This window comes from Candoia aspera, chromosome 3, assembly GCF_035149785.1.
Source record: "Candoia aspera isolate rCanAsp1 chromosome 3, rCanAsp1.hap2, whole genome shotgun sequence".
Lineage (NCBI taxonomy): Eukaryota > Metazoa > Chordata > Lepidosauria > Squamata > Boidae > Candoia > Candoia aspera.
The window spans coordinates 38,842,038-38,865,253 of record NC_086155.1 but is presented as its reverse complement, the minus strand read 5'-3'; the positions used below and the strand labels follow the sequence as shown (position 1 = coordinate 38,865,253).

The 23,216-nt window shown below is 37.1% G+C and overlaps 1 protein-coding gene across 2 annotated transcripts in view; it reads left to right on the top strand.

Annotated features, from left to right (window-relative positions):
- TAFA3 (TAFA chemokine like family member 3) overlaps positions 1–23,216 on the top strand; it is a 103,530-nt gene that overhangs the window by 66,608 nt on the left and 13,706 nt on the right. For both annotated transcript variants that reach the window (XM_063300077.1, XM_063300076.1), the window contains exon 4: positions 19,338–19,487. In XM_063300077.1, the coding sequence (XP_063156147.1) occupies positions 19,338–19,487 (150 nt within the window). The remainder of the gene's footprint in view (positions 1–19,337; positions 19,488–23,216) is intronic.

The following is a 23,216-nucleotide window of genomic DNA, read 5'->3' as shown; positions in this document are numbered from 1 at the left end:
AAATTTATGGGGTTTGTCATAGCAGAACTATAAATTAGACACAAAGAAGTTGCTTTATTTTGGATAAGATTAATGACACATTTTACTTCAGGATTATCTTTTCCTACTGCTGATATCCTTTTAATCAAGTGGTTAAAATAGAGTCTTTTCTATACTAAAGCAATATGAAAAAAAATCTGCATAAAAATACAAAAGTTGTGGTGAACAACAAGCAAATCATAGCTTTAGAAATGATTTTGGGATCCCAGTTCATGAAATTAAGACAGGTTCATCTCATTAACACCTATTAATTTCAAAGAAACATTTTAATGTGAATCCATCCCAGTAGATGGATGCTTAGATGCTTCAGTCTTGTACCCACTTAGCTGGAATAAGTCTCATTAACTCAGTGAAGTAGTTTTTGTTTTTTTTTAAACAGTATAGTAACAAACTTGCACTGTGAATAACTCCTTTGGAATATGAAGTGAATCACTCTTTCAGGAGTTAGGACTGGAAGTTTAGACTTTCCACTTACTATGTAATTTTGAGTATCTTTATTTTGGGGTGATGTGAATTACAGTGATTGTGATCAGCTTCCTTTTTCATTGAATATTAGATGCCTCCCAAATTATTTTCTTCCCTACGATTTCTGCAAGCCCCTTTCATTAATGGTCCTTAAAACAGCCACATAGACAGAAATGGGTGTGAACAAAAATAATTATTTCAAGCATAGACAGAACTTCCTACTCCTTTTTTTCCTCTTGAGGATCAGCTTATGCTTACCACCCTAAGGCTTTCACCTTTCAAAAAATAGTATGTGGCTGCTCCCAGCAACCCCTGAGGCAATCATTTACCATCCACAGACTAGTCATTATGTGCCTCACACTTGAGCAAGTTGCTTATGGGACATGATATATTAGCCCACTTTGTTTATTTGGAGACTGCTGATTTGAAATAATAAAGGAGGTAATTGTCTTCTTTGATTGTTCAATAGACTAACAAATAAAAGTAAAAAGCTGCAAATGAAAATAGTCCTGCATTTCTTTATATTAAGTACAGTGATATTTTAGAGAAGATGCCCAGATAAATTGTGTTTTTCTTGGGTTTCTTGTTTAAATGTACAGCCTGTGCTTTATAAACTGCAAAGAGTAGGTTTTCCAGGTTTCATAAAACATTGGTAATGAAGCACAGAATAAGTGATAGGAGTGACCATTCCCATCTCCTAATTTCCTCATCTGGTATGCTGATTTAAGGCACCACTGCAAGAAGATTATATCCCAGTTCAAAAGCTTCTTCAGTCCCCTGTGATTCCACAACTGGGAGAGAGTTGAGCCAGTTGATTTCTAGCTCAACTGTAGTGTATTTGAAATGAAGCTGGGATTTTTTTTTCTGAAATAAAGCAAAACACTGAATTTGTGAGCAGTCCACTTTCTCTGGCAAGAATTCTTATCTCACCCTGCCTTTCAGCTCCTGAACTCAAGGTGAGCCTCCAGTGGGAGGAGATGGGCGGTGACAAATTTGATAAATAAATAAGCAAGCAAGCAAGCAAGCAAGCTCTCTGCTATCCCTTAAAGCTTTAGTTGAAAACATATCTCCAGGGAATTTCCATTTCTAAGGAAAAAAAAAACAAAGTCAGACCCTGGAGCCCTGGAGTTGACTGGTACCCTGCCAAGGAGAAATGGGGAAAGAAAACCCTTGTCAATTTCACCCATCCTCACTTTGCCTGGGCTGCTGTGTACATTGGCAGAGTTGTAAGAGTCAGAACAGCCCTGATCAATCCTGTCCTTACAGCAACCAACAGCAGCGGTTAGAACTACCGTGACCAACAGGTTGCAAAAGTGCCTGCAAGCTATCCCTTTGGCTTCATATTTTGAAAGTACCTTTAAATAAAAATAATAGGCATAGTGCCTTTCAGCTGATTAGGTTTCATTCATTAAAAACAGTTCAGGATTTTAATTTGTTATTACTTGCAAACAGACAAATGTACACAATGTATGCTGAAAAGATTTGGAGGGGGGGCACTAACAGTTTCTTTTCTTTTTGGATGGAGGGGGGATAAGGAGTTTGTTGCTATTCCAGGAGCTGTGGCAGGGTAGTGCATGGCAATGAGTGAATGGCAGTTTTTGTACTGTTGGTCAGCTGGAGGTAGCATTAAAAGCTTATGATATTCATTGCCTTAATTATGTTTCAAGGTTGGTAGACATGAAATTGGTCAGGAATCAAACTGCTTTTGAAGGATTGGGGAGTGAAAATGATGCTAGTATGAAAGTATCCTTACTGTTTTGAGTAGCTACTGAACATGAAGTCAGTTTTCCAACGTGGCTGTCCCAAACAACTCTTGTTTAATGTAAGTCATGTATGTTGTGTCAAAGATGATACTAGTGTGTTTGCCCCCAGCACACATTCTAATCTCATGATAGTTTTATAGTTTTTATAACTATAAAACTATAAAACATAGTTTTATGATAGTTTTTATAAAACCAAGGTAGACCACACAGATGTAGGCAAATAGTAGATGTAGCCTCATTTAACACTGCTTTTGTTTATAATTCAAACTCACTAGTAAATTAAGAAGAAATAGAAAAATTACATCTACTTGTGTAAAACTAAAAACTATGTTAGATGTATCTTCTGTCCACAATTGGATAAAGGAATGGAGAGTTTGCCTGTTAAACTGCAGACAATAAAGCAAGAAGGATTGCAACCACGAAATGGTTCATAATTCAGAATAAATTTAGCCAGATTATAGACTTGTCAGTTTAATGAAATACTGAGAAGAAGTCCAAAAGAAGGCCCAGGTATCTAGATTGCAGTTCACTGTTGTACTTATGAGACTCTTTGGGGCTAGGATTTTTTTTTATCTCTTCCATTTTTAATTTTCTCGTCTAGTTTATGAGCCACCTCCCATAGAAGGGCAGTCCTTCTTTAAGTCTCTGGCTGTCCTTCTGCAGAGATGTGTTGATACATCTGCAGTTAGTGTATGGCTTCCTGAAACCCTTTATGGCTCATCAGACATCTGAGATTGTTTTGCACATCTTTGAGTACCTGGTGTTGCTTGGGTTCTTTCTGCTTCCTAGCCTGGTTGTCAGAGCTAATGAATAAATGAACTATGGTAGCCAAAAATCCATTGCTAAAAATCATGAGAAGCTGGCAGGACTTGAAAGAAAGCAGCACTTAGTAGGTTTGAGGTCTGAGGTGAAGGTGAGCCATAGTCTGCTAAATAGAGGTCCCCAACTCCATTCCTGATTTGTATGCTTTCATCCTTATAAAACTATCACATATCAATTTATGTACTGCTGTTCAAGGATTCTTTAGCCTAACAAATTCATCCACAAATTTATTCATTTAAATGGGTGTCCTCATTTCTTTAGATAGTTCCAGAAGCTGATTATGGATTATAATAATCCATTGGTCAATTTTATGAGGACAGTGATAATTATACACAAAGTAATATTTAATGTCTATATAAAATTCATATTTTACAACCCAGTAGGGTACCTCAGTGTGTCCTAGACTAGTCACATTGAGTCTGAAAAGAGTGCTTGAAAGGTTGTGGTGTAGGTGACATTTAAACCAGGATTTTTCACAGTTCTGGCAGAGAATAAATGGAACAATCATAAATCAAGCACACTTCCTATTGTGCTTGGTCATAAAGCTGTAAATCAGTCTTCAGTCTTTCAGAATTGCAAAGGATGAAGCAGTACCATTGTTCAAATCAGATCAGGCATCAAGGTTCCAGCAAACAATCCACACTTGGTATTAGGGTTCAGAGGATGAAATGGTAGCAGTTGTTAGGCCCAGGATCAAGGAATTCATGTAAGCAGACAAGTTATGTAACTTGATTCTGGGTCTCCCACATGTCAGTACAACACATTTTCCATATTTTTTGATATGGAGTGTGAATAACTTAGGCACTTGTACATTTAAGAAAAAGTCTCCCAAATTTACTTGAAATAAAAAATTTATTTACATCCCATGTATCACTCCTAGCGAATTCCACAAGGATTATGACATATCATGTATCTGAAGGAAAAAGTTCTAATTGATTATGGTTATTCAACAATAAATGGCTTAGTTTTTAAGAAGCCACAGATTTGTAGCTGTTTTTTCCCCCATGGATGCAAACTACTGATGCCAAATAAAGTCTGGCTTAAAACTGAATAGGAATTGAAAAAACAACAGATCTTTCTGTTCTTATTTTTAAATGCCTAAAGAAAATTTTAACATATTTTTGTTGAATCTGTATTCCAACTGAAACATACAAACCACCACAAAATGAACTTTTGGTATTTTCTCTCTGTCTCTCTGTCTCTCTCTCTCTCTCTGTGTAAATGTCACAGGACTTTAGTGAGTAACAGTGAAAAGTTCATTCTAACCATAGTTTTCAAATAAAGTTCAGAGAAGTGCTCAATAAATCTGATTTTTATTTATTTATTTTGTTTGGAAGCAGCTAGCACTTTGTAGGGTTTTTTTTTTTTGTGACTCTGTGCCCTTGGGAGTGAAAATGCATGTTGCTCTTCAGTTAATCAATATTTTATTAGAACTAAGCAGCCAAGTGTAAGCTTTCTTTGATTTAGAAATATCTCTGTCATTTAAGAAACATGCTGTTTGTGATGGATGCCACAAATTTCAGTTCCTGGAGACTAAAATCCTCTCCCCAGCCCTATTCTCTTTCCACCCCTGTTATACAACTCTCTATCACTGCTTGTCTAAGAAAAAAATAGTCACATTTAAGCAGTGAAGCTAGTTTTCTGATGAGATTCTATTAGGAACTTAAGGAAGTCAGATTGGCTCAGTGGTTCACTAGTAGCCTTGATGACAACATGAGTAGGACCAGTTGTGGCAACTTCTGTTGCAGTTTCTCTTGAACCTCCAAGGTATTCCCATTGTGAACCACTAATGGTTGCTCTGCTGAGATCTACAGTGACAGAAGATTCTACTGCTAGTAGCTGGTTTTTGTATGTATATGTGGTAGTAGTGGGAAGTGGAATCTTTCCTTTAGCACACTAGCAAAGGCTTGAGTACATCGCAATCTGTAATTTGGACTGTTACAATTGGGGAAAAAAAAGTGGTCTGAGGACACATGTGGCCCCCACCCCCTGAGGATTCCTGTTCTTCCTGGAAGTTTTATATGGGAAGGCAAAAAACCTAGCAAGTTGGCCATTGTCAAAGGAGTGGCAGAATAGCTGCTTTCTTCATCAGGGAAGGGCGGAGGCAAAAATCAATGAAGGGGAAAGGGGAAATCCCAAAGTCTATAGGAATTATCACCAATAAGAACCTGCCCCACCCTGTAGTTCCAGAATGATAGCATTTATGCTGGAGCTGGACTGCATTTGACCAACTTGCAGTTAAATGATTTCACTTTCCAAGAGGTCCAGAAGTCACGTGATGTAAGGTCATTGCATACTTGCATGAGGAAGAGACTTAGACTCCACATTAGGAACAGAATGTGATAAGATGATTGTAACAGTTGCTTCTACAGGTTGGATGGCTGAATTTCAGTCTGAGGATATGGATTTTTAACACCTCCAACATGTATCTTCCCAAGACTTATACCATACAAGCCCAGGTGTCAAGCCTCTAACAGCAGAGGATGACCAGGAAAGCAAGGTTTTCATGGAATTTCATTAATCAGGATAATCTGAAGAAATAAGTGGTAGACTATAAAATCTCAGAAACTGAATAAGAAAAAATGTCAACATTTATGAGTTAATTAATTAAGTTAGTGTCTCTATGAATTGCTTGACCTTCTTTTTTCCAGGATGCAAAACTAAAGGACTAATTGACCCTTTCCCAGATAAGCCAGGCATTGAAACAACCATCTGTTGTTAGTAATGTTTTGAAAAGTCCCTTTCCTTTTGCAATCTCAGTAAGTTCTCTTATACGAGTGTTTTTCAAACTTGGCAACCTTAAGATGTGTGGATTTCAACTCCCAGAATTTCCCAGCCAGATGGCTGGGGAATTCTGGGAGTTGAAGTCCACACATCTTAAAGTTGCCAAGTTTGAAAAACACAGTCTTATACCAATAGGTACAGTGAGGATGCCTACTTCAGATCCAAAGCATATTTCTCACTTTAGGAAATACTGCACACCCAAGATGGTACCAGACTGTTGATTGTTTTTTCTTAATACGAGTATGGGTTAAAATAAATAACAAAACAATCAGAAAGATAATGGAATAGGGTTTGTTTTTATTGTACAAAATTCCCAATAGATTAATGCTGCTATTTGTGAAATCAAAGTTGCTGAATCTCTAATTATGATTTACTTATCATAATTTGAGTCCCACTTTGAAAGCAAGATTCCTTATTTTTGCTTCGGCCATACCAAACAAGTAAAATTGATGAAGAACCCATGATAGTCTACAATGATTAGTAATACAAAAGACAAATCTCTTTAGGTGTCTTCAAACAACACCTCTAGTTGGAATCACTTTTCTACAAAGGAATGAAAAATGGCAGGCAAGTAGGCCATTAATGCTTTCTTCTGGAAGCAAACTGTTTGGGTCTGAACCATGAACCATGTCAAACAATTGTAGGTTATGTAGTAGGGCTGTGTGTACCTGAAGAAAGATGCCACTGCTCTAGAGAGGTGCTGCGCTTCCATATGGTCCAGAGAACCTCTTCTAAATCGTTTTCAAAGAATGCACAGCCTATTATGTAGTCAGGTTAACAGATCAACTTGTTTTAAAATTAGTGCAACAACCTAACAAGATAGATTTCAACAGAAAATTGTTATTTCTTGGGGCTAAATAAATTAGAGCAGTTGCTCACAAGAAGTATCTCGGGACTTTTCTCTGTATTTTCCATAATGAACGTTTCTTCTTTTTCATGTACAGTTCATATAAGTTTCCTCCTAAAGGAATGTAATACTTTCACATACTCTAATGCTTATGATGAAGGGGAATCTGGGGACCATTACTGCATAAATGTCAAGGCAACTTGAAATACTATTTGCAGTATATTAGTATGACATATTACTGAAGTCTTTATTTACTTGGGAACCTTTTGTTTTAGGTATTTAAAATCCTTTAGATGTATATTTCTAATTAATAAATTCTTAACAGCAAACAAGACTCAATACCCTCAATGGCACCCCCATTTTTCACCAAATCATACTGATATCTGTGAAAATTGGTTTGGGATTATTGAGCTGTGGCTAAGATTTGGGAGGTTGGATATAGTTTTATAGAAAGTCTGAAACAGTGCCTTGATTATTAAAATAGCTTTTAAAATGTTGTGATCTTTGTTGAAACTCTTTTACAAGGCATATTTCCAATTAAGATCATTTTTCAAATTCACATTTTAAATTTTCATTTAATGAACTGGACCATTTGCACATGTGGTGTTTTAAATTGGTTTTTGCATTTCCCACATAATACAAATGGAAAAACTCCATTTAGTAGTTGATACATGTTGATTTAAAAATAGTTTCCTGCTGCTTTTTATATCCTGTATGCATTTAACATTTATAAGTTTCATATTCTGTGCAAAAAAATAAGTGCATAATACTTGCAAAAGTACATTTAGTTGATTAATTAAATAAGCTTTTAATCCCGGAGGGTTCAATCTTTAGACGACATGTGGCTGTGGAAACCCCTCTGCAGGCTCTGGAGCACCCTAGATTGCATGTAGCCCAAATTTCGACCCTTTTTTGATGGAAGGGGACTTTGGGGTGTTTAGGCAGGGAAAATAAATGTCCTAAATCTTGTAATCGCTTAAAGAACAGTAAGCGATAACAAGCTTAAGATTTTTATCTGTGATGGGCTTAACTGGGTAGAAGTTAACCTGCAAATCACAGTATTATTTTTGATAGATAAAGCCCTAAATAGTTTGAGACCTGGGGTCTTCAGGAACACCACATCTCATACAAATCTTCACGTCAGAACCCCTGTGGAGTTGATGCCAATAAATGCCAATGACAGGGCCTTTATGGAATATCACCACCTTAGCTGCCTACCTGTTAGCTGCACACTTTAGGGTCTAGAGATATCCTTTTAACCATGGGCTCTTTCAGAACAGGCTTTTATGGAGTATTGCTTTGCCACATTCATGGCGGTTTATAGGAAGATCTGGATATTGTGATCTGTTATTTGTAACCCTCTCATATATTTGTTCTTTTTTATCTTCATGCAAAAAAATCTTTGCTGCAGGGTGGGAGGAGGGGAGATGGGATAGCAGCTTACTGCTTGTGAATTGGTAGCAGTAGGAGCCTTTTATTTGGAAGGATGACTGAGCATTTTGAGTTTAGTTAAGTGTTGTTATTTGTTTTGTTGTTGTTTAATATGACCTTCATGATTATTTTCTGACGTGTTTTAATCATGACCTATAATAATATTTTTGTCACATATCAGTCTATAGTGTAAAAGATATGGTAGAAATGTTTGTTTTTTATATCTAGAGAACCTTTAGTGTAAATATACTTTCAAATTTTTTAAAGTTTGCACTTTGAAATGGTGGGGTCCTAGTTGTCTGCTTGGCTTCCGTGTTGACCTACAATGGTGCTTAAAAGTTTGTGAACCCTTTTGAATTTTCAATATTTCTGCTAAAACATGATCTGTTTCTACACAAGTCCTAAAACTGGAGAAAGAGAACCCAATTAAACAAACAAGTCAAAAACTCTACACTTGTTAATTTATTTATTTAGGAAAATGACCCAAAGCTACATATTTGCTTGTGGCAAAAGTATGTGAACTGTGAGGTTTGAGCCTGCTTCTAACTCTGAAAACAAAAGTTATCTTGAGTCGGAAGGGGTAAACGAAACTTATTAGGAAGGATTTGGAGAAATAAAAACCAGAAGTAACTCAGCAGAGTGCGAGAAACCAGAGACGCTGATTGGACAAACTGCAGAGGGAGGTTTAAATCCTCCAATCAGTGCTCAAGAGAGAAGAGCAGAGAAGCGCGCGAATCAGAAGGCAGCCCAATTGGCTGCAGGTGAGAAAAGGCTCGGAAAGGATCGTGTTAAAAGGCAGGCGCACCCAAGAGCAAGCTGCTGGAGACAACCGATCCTTTGAGCTCATAGCATCTGTGGAAGAGTCCTTGCACCAGTCGGAAGCCTTGCCTGTAGCCAGTGTGGAACCAGCACTTTCTGTCGCTGCAGACCTGCTTCCTGCACACGCCACTCCAGCTGAGTCCCTCCTTGCCATTCCTGCCGAGCACAGCCTTGCATCCTGTTCCAAGCCTTGCCTCGACGCTCCAGCATGATTAGTCCTGCCTCCAGTCTCAAGTCTTGTCATGACGTTGCTGCCAAGTCCAGCCTTGTCTCCAGATCCACACCTTGCCTAGACACTCCAGCCCAGTCCAGCCTTGTCTCCAGATCCAAGCCTTGCCTAGATGCTCCAGTCCAGCCTCGTCTAGCCTCTGTTCTAGTTGAGTCCAACCTGTGTGCCCGTTTGCAGACCCGTGCCTCAAGCCTCCTCTTTGCCATGCACTCTAGTTCCGTCGAGTCTTGCAGCTTTGATAAGAGAACTAGCTGAGTTCTGCCTCGCTGTTCTGCCACAACCTGAACCTGCAGCCCTGCCTGGTTGTACTTTACTGACTGGGTGGACTTGATTGAATTGCATTGCCTAATCTGTTACAAGGACTTTTTGCTGTTGTAAATAGTTATTATAAATGAAGAACTTAATAGTAATTCTGCCTGGCCATCTCATAGTCTGAACAGGACATGAACCTTGGCTTTCAATAACTGGTGTGCCCCCCTTGGGCAGCAATATCTGTAATGAAACATTTCTGATAACTGTTGATCAGTCCTGCACATTGATTTGGAGGAATTTTAGCCCATTCTCCTTGCAGAACAGCTTCAACTCAGGGATGCTGGTGGACTTCCTCACACGAACTGCTCGCTTCAGGTCCTTCCACAACATTTCTATAGGATTAAGGTCAGGACTTTGACTTGGCCATTCCAAAACATTAACTTTCTTCTGCTTTTACCGTTCTTTGGTCATACGACTTGTGTGTTTTGGGTCATTGTCCTGTTGCATGACCCACTTTCTCTTGAGCTTTGGTTCATGGACAGATAACCCTGATATTTTTCTATAGAATCTGCTGGTACAATTCAGAATTCATAGTTTGATAAATGATAGCAAGCTGTCCTGGTCCAGAGGCAGAGGCAAAATGTTTTTGACTCATGTGTTTCATTGGGTTCTCTTTATCTAGTGTTAGGACTTGTGTGGAGAATAGATCACATTTTAGGTCAGATTTATTCAGAAATATTGGAAATTCAAAAGGGGTTTCACAAACTTTTAAGCACCACTGTATACCTATCATGAAAGCACTTTTTATTGATATATTAATACATAATTAGCATGGGGGAGGAAATGGAGTAGCATCAAATAATATAACCCAGATGGTAATTTAAATTGGGGATCTGTCAGACTGATGTAGCTGACTGGAAACATTGCTATTATGAACATCCTTTCCCTAGACAAGATAACGTAACCTATATTAAACAGTTAATGCATATGACTCCACCTCAGTATAGCAGTCCCATATTCCAAACACAGTATGGTTGTTTTATTAATCTGTTGTGCCCTTTGATACAGCCAACATAAAATGGAAATTACACAGGTAATCCATAGGTATTATTTGCTTTAACACTGAATTTTAGAATCACCATTGTATAATGTCAGAAAACAAAATGTATTGGAAACTAAGCATTCAAAATAAAGTAAAAGATGCCTTATGTACCATCCTAATTTCCAGATACCATGTATTCTAAAAACTTGCTTTTCAATGGCTTTTTAAAATCAAACAATTAATTAAGCACTTTATGAGCAGCAAACTGGATTCCTTGAAATGTCATGAGTGTTTAAACCTTACTGTAGAGCAAATAAAGGAATGCATATATTTTGCTCTAATCTTAAATAAAAGATTGCACCACAGTTAGGCATGAAGGCTTAATGCCAGAATATGAATGCATTATGTCCAGGGAACTCTGAGCACAGTGGAGCAGGATAGCTTACAAGACTGTGAGAAACTTTATCTAGGGCAAGAATTATTACACTTATTGAAAAATAGTAAGGCAGATTGTTGTGTTTTTATACAGAACATGGTAACTGTCATACAGCTATTTTTACTTATTTAAAGGTACTCTGCCAGTATACAGCATATCTTGAATTTTGACCTAGGACTTTTGTATCCAAGTCTAATAATAGCAAACTTTATGAAGACTGTCACTGGGCTATCTTCATTAATAGCTTGCAACCCTTTGACTATTCCTGAGAATAGATAGGTAAATGTTGAGTAAACATATAAGTATACTATTTTTGACTTGAGGTTACAAATCATGAAGCATACATAGATGAACTTGTGAGAGAAGACTGCAGAAATGACATGCTGAGGGGGAGTGTGTGTAAGATAACTTTCAAAGAGAAGAATTCTGGAAACAACAGCCAAAGTGGCTCAAAAAATAGAGGGGATTTTGAGAAAAGGACAGAGCTTGTCAGCCAGATTTGTCTGTCATTTGAACAACGGTCCCCAATATTCTAAAGGAATCTCTGAAAGGGTTTTTTTCGATGTCTACAGTTGAATGAGATGGGGAAATTGGCACACTTATCTTCCTCTGTGATCAGCCAGTGGGCAGCAGAAAGTACAGAAAGAAAAGAGGTTGGAAGGTTCATGTAATCACTCCTGATGAGAGGCTGAGCAATTGTCTGGTTTTAGCTCTAATACCAAGCTACCGGGTATATAAAAGTTATTTTATTTGTACCAGTTTCACAGTAGTATAGAATCTCCTTCATTAACAGTTTCTCTCAAGGTTGCTCTGATAGCATGTTACTATATCCTTTAAACTTTTAAGAATGTTCTCAAGGAGTTGGCTCTAATGTCTGAGTTTATCAAAAGCCTCTCCTAGTTGATTTCTCTTTGCCTTCTTAACTTACTATATAATTGAAAACTAATACACATGAGTACATACAGTCTCTTAGGCGAACCAGTGGAAACATCCTGCTGATTTAGTGACGTTCTTCTCAGCTATGAAGTGAATTAGGTCAATAACCAGCTGAGAAGGAGAACACAAATTAAACGTAAGAAAACCCATATCAGATCAGATCAAAACTTATCCAGTCCAGCATTCTGTTCTTAGAATGCAACACCAAATACCTGATGGAAGCCCACCACAAGTGGACACTGATAATCTTATCCTCCACAGTTCCAGTTCCCCTTTAAAATGTCTATCTTGGTGAACATTGCTAAGTCTTACAACAGTGAATGTCATAGGTTTTTTCAGTCCTTTTGGATCTTGTCTGTCAGGGGTAACTACAGGAGTAGGAGTGTAAAAAAATGTCAGGATGACAGATATGACTGTGCAGTCAAAGCAGTCAAAGACCTGGCCATTTTTAAACATGTGTGATGCACATTAAAAAGGAGTAGGGCTTTTCCATGAGCTTACTTGCAATTTTCCAAGATCTCATGTGAGTTTAACAAACTTTTATTATATTTTGGTTAATTATTAAAATTAGTGTGGGAATTTGGTGCTCTTAAATTTGGAGAACCTGGGATTTCTTTTTCCAACTTCCAGTTTAATTGTTCTCTATGTTTAGTACTTCCTTTAATTTGACTTGAAGCTCCCATGATTCAGCTTCATTGGTGTGCTGGAATGTGAGGGTGACCCTGGAGAACAGAAGGAAGAGATGCTGCCTACGAATGATCCGATAAAAGGAAAGGGAGTCCGCGAGAGGGCAACTGTCTAAAGAAGAAACTTAGGAAAGACCCGCCCTGACCACTCAAGCGATAAATAGGGAGAGTGGGAGATTTGTGCTTTCAGACTTGCAAAATTCTGTTAATGTAGCCTTACAATAAAGTAGAATTAGCTCATCTCATTGTGTTTCCTGTCTGGTTTACCTGGAAGTCTCAAAGTTCAAATCTCCCTCTCTCCCTATTTATATCGCTTGAGTGGTCAGGGCGGATCTTTCCTAAGTTTCTTCTTGAGGCCGTTCCCCTCTCCCAGACTCCCTTTCCTTTTACCTGATTGTTCCCTAGGCAGCATCTCTTCCCTCTGATCTCCAAGATCACCCTCACATTCCATCACATCTGGATTATCTATTGGAAGGATGGATGGATGGATTGTATTTGGTTTTGGTTGTAGACCAGAACACAGAGAACCAGAAACAAACAAAGAAACATAAATGCAAAATATAAGCTTCCATAACATAAGTTTGTCACAATCAAAAAAAGAACTTGTCTCAAAATTAGAATGTCTAGAGTTCAAATCTTAGGACCAATATTATTTTTATTTTACTTTATTTAGCATATTTATATAGCTGCCTATCTCACAAACACATCACTCTGGGTGGCGTAGAACACAACAACAGTTAAAAACTCCATAACAATCTAAAAACAATCAAATAAAATATTCAGATAAAACCCAAGAAAGCAGGAGAACAAACATCACTTAATCTCATACAGCCACAGTATGAGATTCCAGAGATGCTCTCCCTGGAAACCACAATACTGGTGAAAAAACCATCTTTTAAGGGCCTTCTGGAAGGCTAACAGAGATAGGGCTAACCTCACTTCAGGGGGAATGATGTTCCAGAGGGTAGAGGCCATAGCAGAAAAGGCATGCTGCCTGGTCCTGCCAGATGGAGCTCCTTTGGGGAGGGGACCTGCAGCATACCCCTCCTGCCTGACCTGGTGGGACAATAGATGTATTGGGAAGAGGTGGTCCCTCAGATAACTTGGTCCCATGCCATGTAGGGCTTTAAAGGTCAAAATTAGCACCTCGAATTGCACCTGGAAGCAAACTGGCAACCAATGCAACTTGTGTAATGTGTACCCTCCTAGTGGCACACATAACTGTCCATGCAATTGCATTCTGCACCAGCTGAACCTTCCGGATGCTCTTCAAGGGCAGCCCTATGTAGGGTGTGTTACAGTAATCCATTATGGAGGTGACCATGAGTGACTGTGAGTAGAGCCTCACAGTCCAGGAAAGGGTGCAACTGGTGCACAACACAACCCAGCACAACAATATTATGTTTTCTTCTCTTACTTTTCAAAACACTGAATACCATTTAGCTACTTTTATAGATATCTTAGTATCCAGGCTGGAAGATTTAAAAGGAAGCACGTGTTATTTTAGTCACCCAAATAAGATAAGGAGAGGGACAATTAGTGAATGTGAATATCTTGTTAACAGGTACAGCTTATAAGCACATGGACTACTGATTTTATTTTTGATTATGTGCAATGAAGTTTAGATTTTCTCCTTGATGAACTATCCCTAACCTGCTCTTTCAGGTGTTCCAGTGGTGCCCTCATTGCCACTTTAACTGAGTCTATCCACCTGGAAGGAAAGAAAAGTCATCCTCTTCTTTGCTTTCCTTCCACCTTTCCCAGCATTAGAGCCTTTCCAGAAAGCATAATGTGTCTGAAGTCAGATTTACTGATTACCAATTTACTTCCCCAGAATCTTAAGGACAGATTCTTTTACCATACAGAATTATTCTGGATTCTGATATTTTGGGAGAGGGAAAAAATCCTCACTATATATTTTCTTTACTGTGTGCATAATTTTATTTATAAACATTCTTTGTGTAAGTTTTTTTCTAAGCTAAAACAGTGTAATGGTTTTTCATATTTGCATTTTCTTTGAAAAACTGTCAGAGCACTGATAAATGGGGTTCCATATTTCATCCAAAAGAATTGGATTTTTAAAATTTGGTTTATCATAATCTGATACACATTTTGCTTTTAGTAACTGGCAGTCAGCTTGGTCTAGTGATTAATGTGCTGGACTAGGAACAAGGTTACTTGAATTCTAGTCCTGCCTTAGGTACAAAAGCCAGCTGGGTAACCTCAGGCAGGTATTCTCTCTCAGCCCTAGGAAGAAGGCAATGTTGCCTAGATAACTGCATGGACTTGTCCATGTGTTGCCAAGTCTGACTTGAAGCCCCGCGCCCCGCCCCCCATGCCAATTGTTGATACTGGGAGCAAACAAATGCTTTCTGTCAATAATCTCACATGATATAAACCATATATCAGTTACCAAGCTCACTGAAAGAAAAATAAATTAAAATGATCACTGGCATATTGTATAATTAAGGCAGCTTCTTTGAACTTAAGATGTTGCAGATGTGTAGACAATATTTAGATGCATCTATGGTCTAATTTGATACACATCATTCCTAAAGGGTCATGGATATTTGTTTGCTCTCCATTTGAGGTCCTAGATATTTAGCAAGTCTAATGTTTATTGGATTTTCATATGACAGGGATCCAAGTCCAGGAACAGTTCCTGTACTAGAGGCTCAGGACTTGGCATCAGCAATTTTACTACAGCAATATGCACATATATCAGGAAGCAAATCCCATTGTATTTTATAGAGGTTACTTCTAAGAAAAGATGCTGAAGTTCAGTCTCCTAAAGATGCTTTTGAGACTGAGGCAGAATTGAAACTCTATATGGCCAGATAGTAAGAAAAGTCTTGGCTCAGAGCGAATGTAGATTTCTGCATTATTATTTCCATTTATGTATATTTATTGTTATTTCATGGACATTTTCTACTAATGAACCATCACTTTCATTTCTGCCCTTAATAATCACACAATTACTTATCCTACAAATATTTAGTAATAATATTCCTGGCTATAAATGTGACACGCTACCTCTCTCTCCCTGTCTCTAAATTCTTTCATAATTCAGTTTTAATGAAAGTTTTCAGTATGCAAAAGGAACACAGGGTTTAGGTGAAGTAGATAAAGAAGCCACTTGTCAGGGAGTAAATATCCCTGTTCTCCATTCTCCTTAGTTAATGAGATTTAGTATATAATCTGAATAAGTAATCACCCCTTGGATTTGATTGATTATAAATGCTGCAAAGAAGTTTAACAGAGTGTATGGTCCTGGAAATTTTAGAAAACTCTGAGAATAATCCAAAGGGAGGACACTTTTTCACATAGATATCATGGTGTAAGGCTATAAAAGATGGGGAGAAATGAGGAAGTTGCAAGTGTTGGCAATGTAACAGCAGCACAAATACACATTTGACAAAAAGAAACAGTTGTCAATTCATAATAGTATTGTTTGGACATAATAGGTATCTAGATATAGTTCAGTATATGGATGTCAGTGACTCTGCAGCAGATTTAAATGCTTTTTAATAAAGGGTATGACTAGAAATATTTTCCATGGATATTGCCTTGAGATGGTAAAATGGAATTCTAGCTTTTTTCCCCAGTTTTTCTTAAACTCATAAGCTCTCAGTAAAACATAACCTCAAAATATGGGCTAATAAAGGCTAATAAAATAATTTCTTAGAATTGGATCATTGAAAATATTAGCAATATTTCAAAAGAACGTCCTATGAGGAAATAATTCCTTTTTAACAGCTAGCCTTAATGAAGCAACAGAGCTTTAAACTCCATGCATTTCAGACCAGTTTGTTAACATATCCACAAGCACTACTGTCTTCCATCAGAAGTCAGCATGTAGAAAAGAGTGATTTCTGTAATAAGCTTTATATATATTTTTTCAAATCATAACCATTTACATTAGTCCAATAAGCCTGTGCAGATATAACATATTACCCATTCTTTTTTTAAAGTCAAGTATATTTTTAAGTGCCAGAATATAAAAGATGATGTGATCAAGATGTAGGCGTTTTAGAACAGAAATAATCTAGTTATATTTCTACTTTCAAAATGTTTCACACATAATTTTTATCATTAATTGATAAATTAAACACTTTGAATACCTTTATTACATTCGTTTGACATCAATTTTGAATTCTTTACTCCTTTTTCACCCTTTCCTGCATCTTTCATTTTACATCAGCTACTCCAACTTTTTTATACATAATTCCAGCATCTTTTCTTGTTAACATCAGTTCCATTATTTGTTTAGATAGGAACCACACCAAGTCTGCTCATTAATTTTTCAGACATTAGTTTCACAAAAACTAGTTTTATGTCATAGTGATTATTTTTATTTACATGCATTTCCAGATAGTTACTTATTTGTGCTTATTTCTTATTAAACAGTTTCAGCTGTTCTTGACTTAACTTTTTGTAATAAACAACTAATACTGTTTTTAGGGATGGAGATTAATAATTTCTCAACCACCACTCTTGCAAATCCAATCAGTTATGGTTTTAGAATTCACAGTTCTTCAGATAGTGTTTTGGAAGGTGGAGATAAATCATTTTGCTTCTCTTTTTCTCATGTAGATAGGTAGTGATTTGAAAAAAAAAGACATGGAACATTTAAGAAAATTATTTCAGTACCTCTGACTTTGTTTGTTAGGTTGTTTACAGATTTAAAGATATTTAAGAAAATGTCAAGGAGGATGTTAATTTAGTTCTGTTTTAAAAATGAGATAATTCCAGGGAAATTAGTCATTTAATTAATTGTATCATTCTTGTGAATGGGCCTACAGTTGGAATCATGTCTACAATTTTATGAAGATCCAAGCAAAGCAGTGCTTTAAAGTGCCTCTGTAAAAGTGCCACAGCTCCCTATTTTACACCAGCTGAGTGGCCATGATGCTTCATTTCTTGTTTCAAAAGGGCTACTATGCAGCACATACATGGAAGCAAAGCTGTTTCTATGGAATAAGAAGGTTGAGTCAGATCAGTCTAGACACTTTGCAGAGGTGGAATAATGCTATATTTTTGGTGAGGCAAAATATCTAGAATAAAAAACAACTACAATCTACACAAGCCTGTCATTCAGAGAACCAGCCTGTAGTGTCACCTGTATTTTCAAGAAATGCATGGAAATTTTAGGCATTCCTGAGAATAAAAATAGTGAGTGAATGAAGTCCCAGGCATTTTTGAAATGGGCCTATTGCCTCTCCCCACAAAGGAAACAGTATGCTGAGGTAACAAGGGCCATTGACTAGTCAGGGGAGTCAATCTCACTAGTTTGACTTATAAATGTCTAATAAGTGGGATCATCCATGTATCCATGGCAGGCGTTTTTTAAGAATGCCCATGACATGCTTTCAACAGTTCAGGTATGCTCCCTCCCTCAAAAAGTTTTCTTACCTTTGCTTTTGAAGGTCCTGGAAAATGTTTTGCCGATGCCTCCTGAGATGATAACAATTACGGTTAAGCAAATTCTCTCATATTACATTACTGATGGCAAAAAAGGAAGTGTGAGCCATTAAATGATTGACACTTAAGAAATATGAAGCGTTTCTTTTACCCGAGTTCTCAAAAACCATTCTCAAGCCTCTTTATTTTAGTGATAAGGATATGTCAATTAAATGACAGTAAGGAGAAACAATGAATTCATTTGAGAAATGTATGTATTTCATAATATATCAGCTGACTCAAACCTAGCCACAGAAAGGAAGTGAAAAGTAATATTGTAAAATATCGCTTTATTAGTTTTAGAGCACTTTGTTACTTGCTGGAATAACAGAAAAGGATATAAAAGACATAAGGCTCTTGGATTAAATTGCATCTCATCTATAAATCTTTTAGATTACGGTTTCTAGGGAAGGCAAATGTGCTTCTACATAAAATCCTGGATCCCAAATTGGTCATCATGTTCAAAAATGATAAATTTTAAACACTGGGATAGAAGAAGAAAAAAGCAAGTAGAACAATGAGAGGAATGGGAATTTACAAAATTACTAAGTTGAAATTGATCTAGGAAATCAACTTCAACTGTCTTCAGTTTGATTTCCATTACTTCTGTTGTCATGCGATGTAATTTTTCTGAGTTTTGGATCAGTGAAGATTCTAAAAGGAGTGAAGTTGTGAGTAAAGCTATATCAGCCTTTCCTATCACAGAATTTCTCCAGTTTATTTGGGAATAGGAATTCTGCTGGTTGCAGTATCAATGCATCTGAAAGGCAACAGGTTGGGGAAAGCTGATGTACAGGGCAAGCTCATCTGGATATTTCCATCTAAAAGTACTCTTCTGTGGTTTGTACCACATTTTATTCAGGCAAGTTTGCCAGAGTTTATGACAAGAACATGCTACAAATGAACTTTTTCAGATTGGAATGGTTTGATGAAGAACCCTTTTATGGAATCAACATTAGCCAATGCTAATGCCTTTAGAATTTTTATACCACTGAATTTATCCATAAACACAGTTAATCTTACCTGTTGTTTTAAATACCAGCTGGTGTTTCAGAGTCAGCTGAGCCTTAGCTGTCCAATGACAATTTGTGAATGGTACCCTTTGATTTTTTCAAATATATGTACCCTTTTCTGATATTTGGCTGCTGAAAAATGTACTTTTTTCTCAGTATGTATTCAATGCATTTAGCAAAAGTTTTTAAAAAAACTTCTAAGCTTTTGTTCTACTTCCAGGTTGTTCCTTAATTTTTTTATCCCACATGTACAATATTATGTGTCTTTTTACTCCTAAAACACAGGAGTACCATATGCTTTCCTTCCCTGCAGTGCACATAGAACCTGGCACGTGTGAAGTCATTGCTGCCCACAGATGCTGCAATAAGAATAAGATTGAAGAGCGCTCCCAAACAGTGAAATGTTCCTGCTTTCCAGGTCAGGTGGCTGGGACAACACGTGCTGCACCTTCATGTGTAGATGGTAAGTGTACAGGTGTCTGCAGTGTGAATGTTTGGGCATGAATGTACCTAGATCAAGAGATGGATTCATAGCTCTAGAGCCTTTAAGTCCAGATCGCTGTGTTTGCTGAGAGATTTATATCAAATATGATCCTGTACTTTAAGCAATGTCAGCTATATATTTACCGTAGTAAGTAACAGGTTGTGCAGTGCTTTTGATTTGAAGGCAGAAGTATGCTTTAGATCATGTGGGAACAGGCATGAACTTCCTGTCTACAACTGTTTAAACCAAATGCAACCACACAATCCCAAGAAATGACTTAGCTTCTTTAAAGAGTTATTGATAGCTGCTACATGAGTGCCTCTGCATGCTCAGAGCATTTTTTTTCTTTCAGATTTAAAGCACTGCATAGCCTTCACTTATATGATCTTCTGCTCATAGTAGGATATGCCTGGAAGTACAAATTATTACTAACAGCTAATAAAATGATATTGGGAGACATCTTGGATGGTGTACTTAACTTTGAATACAAATATATATGTAGTTATGCTCAAAGTGTTAATGAGTCTCTGATGGTCATTAAAAGCAAATAATGGCAACAATGATTAGCCAATTAGAATAATTTTGTATAGTAAGGAATGCTGATGTTTCTACATCCCAGTCCTGGTTTTGAATTTGTACAGCATCATAGTATCTGTCTGGGTAGGCCAAGATTTGGAAAGCACTATGGTAAGCCAAATGCTTATTCAAAGTGTCATTGGCTCAACCCCTGGGATCTCTAGATAGGATTAAGAAAGCCTTGCAACCATTTTTTCAGTGTGGATCAGCCTTGCAGCAGCTAAGGTGGACCTCTACTTTAGTGTCATTCACCAGGTTGAACACGGATTATGGGAAGTATTGTCCCAAAAATCTGGAGAACACCAGGTTGAAGAAGCAACACTAAGCTAGATGGGCTAGTAGTCTGACTCTTCTCCAAATGGAGGCTAGGGTAACTTAGTTAAGACTCTGGGCATAACTGAATGTTCTTCAATTAATATTTTTGGAACAGAAAACATGGGTTGTCAAGTACTCCAAAATCTGCTGCTTTTTACTGCACAATTTGCCTCATTTCTTTAAGCTTTTCTGCCTTCTGTTTTTTTTTTAGCTTATAATCAAAATGATAATACAGTTATACATTCAGGCAGAAACACAGTTTGAAGATAGACTAGTAAAACTTGAGAAAATAATCATACTGGCCCAGTTAAATGGACATCCAACATTATGTTTTGTTAGAATTCCAAACTCATTCATCCTCAAAACATCCCACAATTCAGATGTGACCTAAGACTGCATCCACTGTCCACACATGGGAAAGTTCCTGAAGTTCCTCAACAGGTTCCATCTGTTTTCTTTCTTTTGCAACAGCAAACAACTTTCATTCAAGCACATATTTTCAATCTTTCTTAGAGAAGCTTCACAGAGTAATTCTATTATAACCAATAACCTGGTTATAATCTGCAATCTTTCAGGCTGATTGTAGAGCCCTTCTATGGTAGTCTGTAATATTTAGTACTTAGATATCCAAAATGTGAAATAATTGAATCTTGCCAAAATAAATATCCTAGCTCACATCTAATAGAGTTGTGTGTTGAAGAGACATACTCTTATTAGTTTCCTATTCTTCCTAGAAATTTGTGGCCACCAACACCTTGCCACTACTGGAAATGAAATCTGATGTGGAATAAAAATATACAAAACAGGCCAGGAATCCTAGGCCAGTCACATCGCCTTCCTCAATAGTATAGATACAATGGTATGTTATCACTGCTTAGTATTTTGAAATTGGTACAATAAATACTGTAGTCAGTTTGTAATTTTAAGTGATGTTTTTCCTCCATCTTGGGCAAAGAAGCTTTGCTAAATTATTTAGGGCATAGAATACCAACATATATTATATGGAAGAGATGCACTGTAGAAATAATTTTTAGTAGCTGTTTGTATATGCATGTGATATTTCAAAATTGTATACTATTGTAGATTTTAAGCTGTGCATTAGTTATTTAACTGGTGTTAGCAAAACAGTAAATCTCCCACTTCTTCTGAAAATTGACTATAGATTTTAATAAGATTTCTTTCGAATAAATAGCTGTTCAATTAATTATTGCCCAGTTTTGACTTCGGATATTTTATGTGCAGTTGCTTCTTATTTTAACACTGAAAGGGATTTGTTTAAATGGCAACATTTCCTTTTTTTCTTCCTGTTGGAAGGTCAGTTTAGCTATAATATCTAACATTCCCTCTCTCTGAAAGTCTACTTAAAAAAAAGTAGGAAAAGTTGTTACTACAAAGTAGTCACAACACATATGAATGAAAGCATCCAATCTAATCACCTGTGCAAACTGCTAAAAAAAACCCCTCAGCCCATCTATATTTTATTGAACAGTGTCATTTAGGATCTATCTGAAGTGGCTCAAAGCCTCTGCTGGTACATTATTGATTGGCTTGGCAGCTTGGTTGGTGCAAATGGATTTATATCTGATGCCAAGAAACTACTTAAAAAACATAGGATACTATTCCCCTGAAAGACTAGCATTTCCTAGCAGCTTCAGAAAGTGCTTCAGTTTATGTGAACAAAGTGTTTCCCTAAAATTACCCTTTGAGATTTCATTGAAATCATCATTCAGGCATGAGTTTCAAGTCAAACATATAGATCTTAAAATCATTTTGGCATTCCTTAGCAATTAAAGTGTGAAGAAAAAAGGAAAAAGGGAAAAGAATTGTGGATGCCAAAACTCTAATATCATATATCATATCATATCATAAATGATATAGCCATTGTCTTCAAGTCATCAAATCACTGTTTGAGCTATTGTAAAGTCATGGGAAATTTGGAAACATTCTAATTGAAAACAGAAGTTCTAGAAATTATATTGAAGGTGGATTTGGATGGCAGTAGCTTTATATTGGGCATATATACAAGGCATAAGCAGTATATGCTATTAGAAGACTGCAGAATGGCTGGACAGATGCTGGGCTTCTGGCAAACTAAATGGCTGCTCCGTGCATGGTATTTATTCTGTTGCCTTGTGACCTCCTACAGTAACATATACTGTATGTATCAGAGCACTAATAGAGAAACAGGAATCTGAGAAGAAAAATGATTGAGGGAGAAATGTCTGCCTGCCTGCCTGCCTGCCTGCCTGCCTGCCTGCCTGCCTGCCTGCCTGCCTGCCTGCCTGCCTGCCTGCCTGCCTGCCTGCCTGCCTGCCTCTCTATCTATCTATCTATCTATCTATCTATCTATCTATCTATCTATCTATCTATCTATCTATCTATCTATCTATCTATCGGATTGCCCATACTAAAAAAGAAGAGCAAAAAGAAATGAGGATGGGAGAGAAAACTTGATGGTGTTAAAAACCATTCCTGGCCTTCAGCTTTAACAGTGGGCATATGTTTTGACCTCTATTTCTTTATGGAATTGAAGAGGGCAAGTCCAAAAATCACTGTGGGCACAGTTAGAAATATTTTATATAACCCCTTCAATATCTTTGCAAGGTGGCTGGGTACCTTTTGTAGTCAAAATTCAGTTGTATTTCCAGCATTAAAGGCTGCAAGGCATTTTTGGAAGATGTTGGGACGGAAGTATAATTTTGACCCTTATTGACAAGACCAATTTCAGGTAAATCTTTCATTTGGAATTTTTGTACTAATAGGAGTATTAATACTTCAAAATAATTTTTGAAGCCAGCTAAATTATTACAAGAGGAA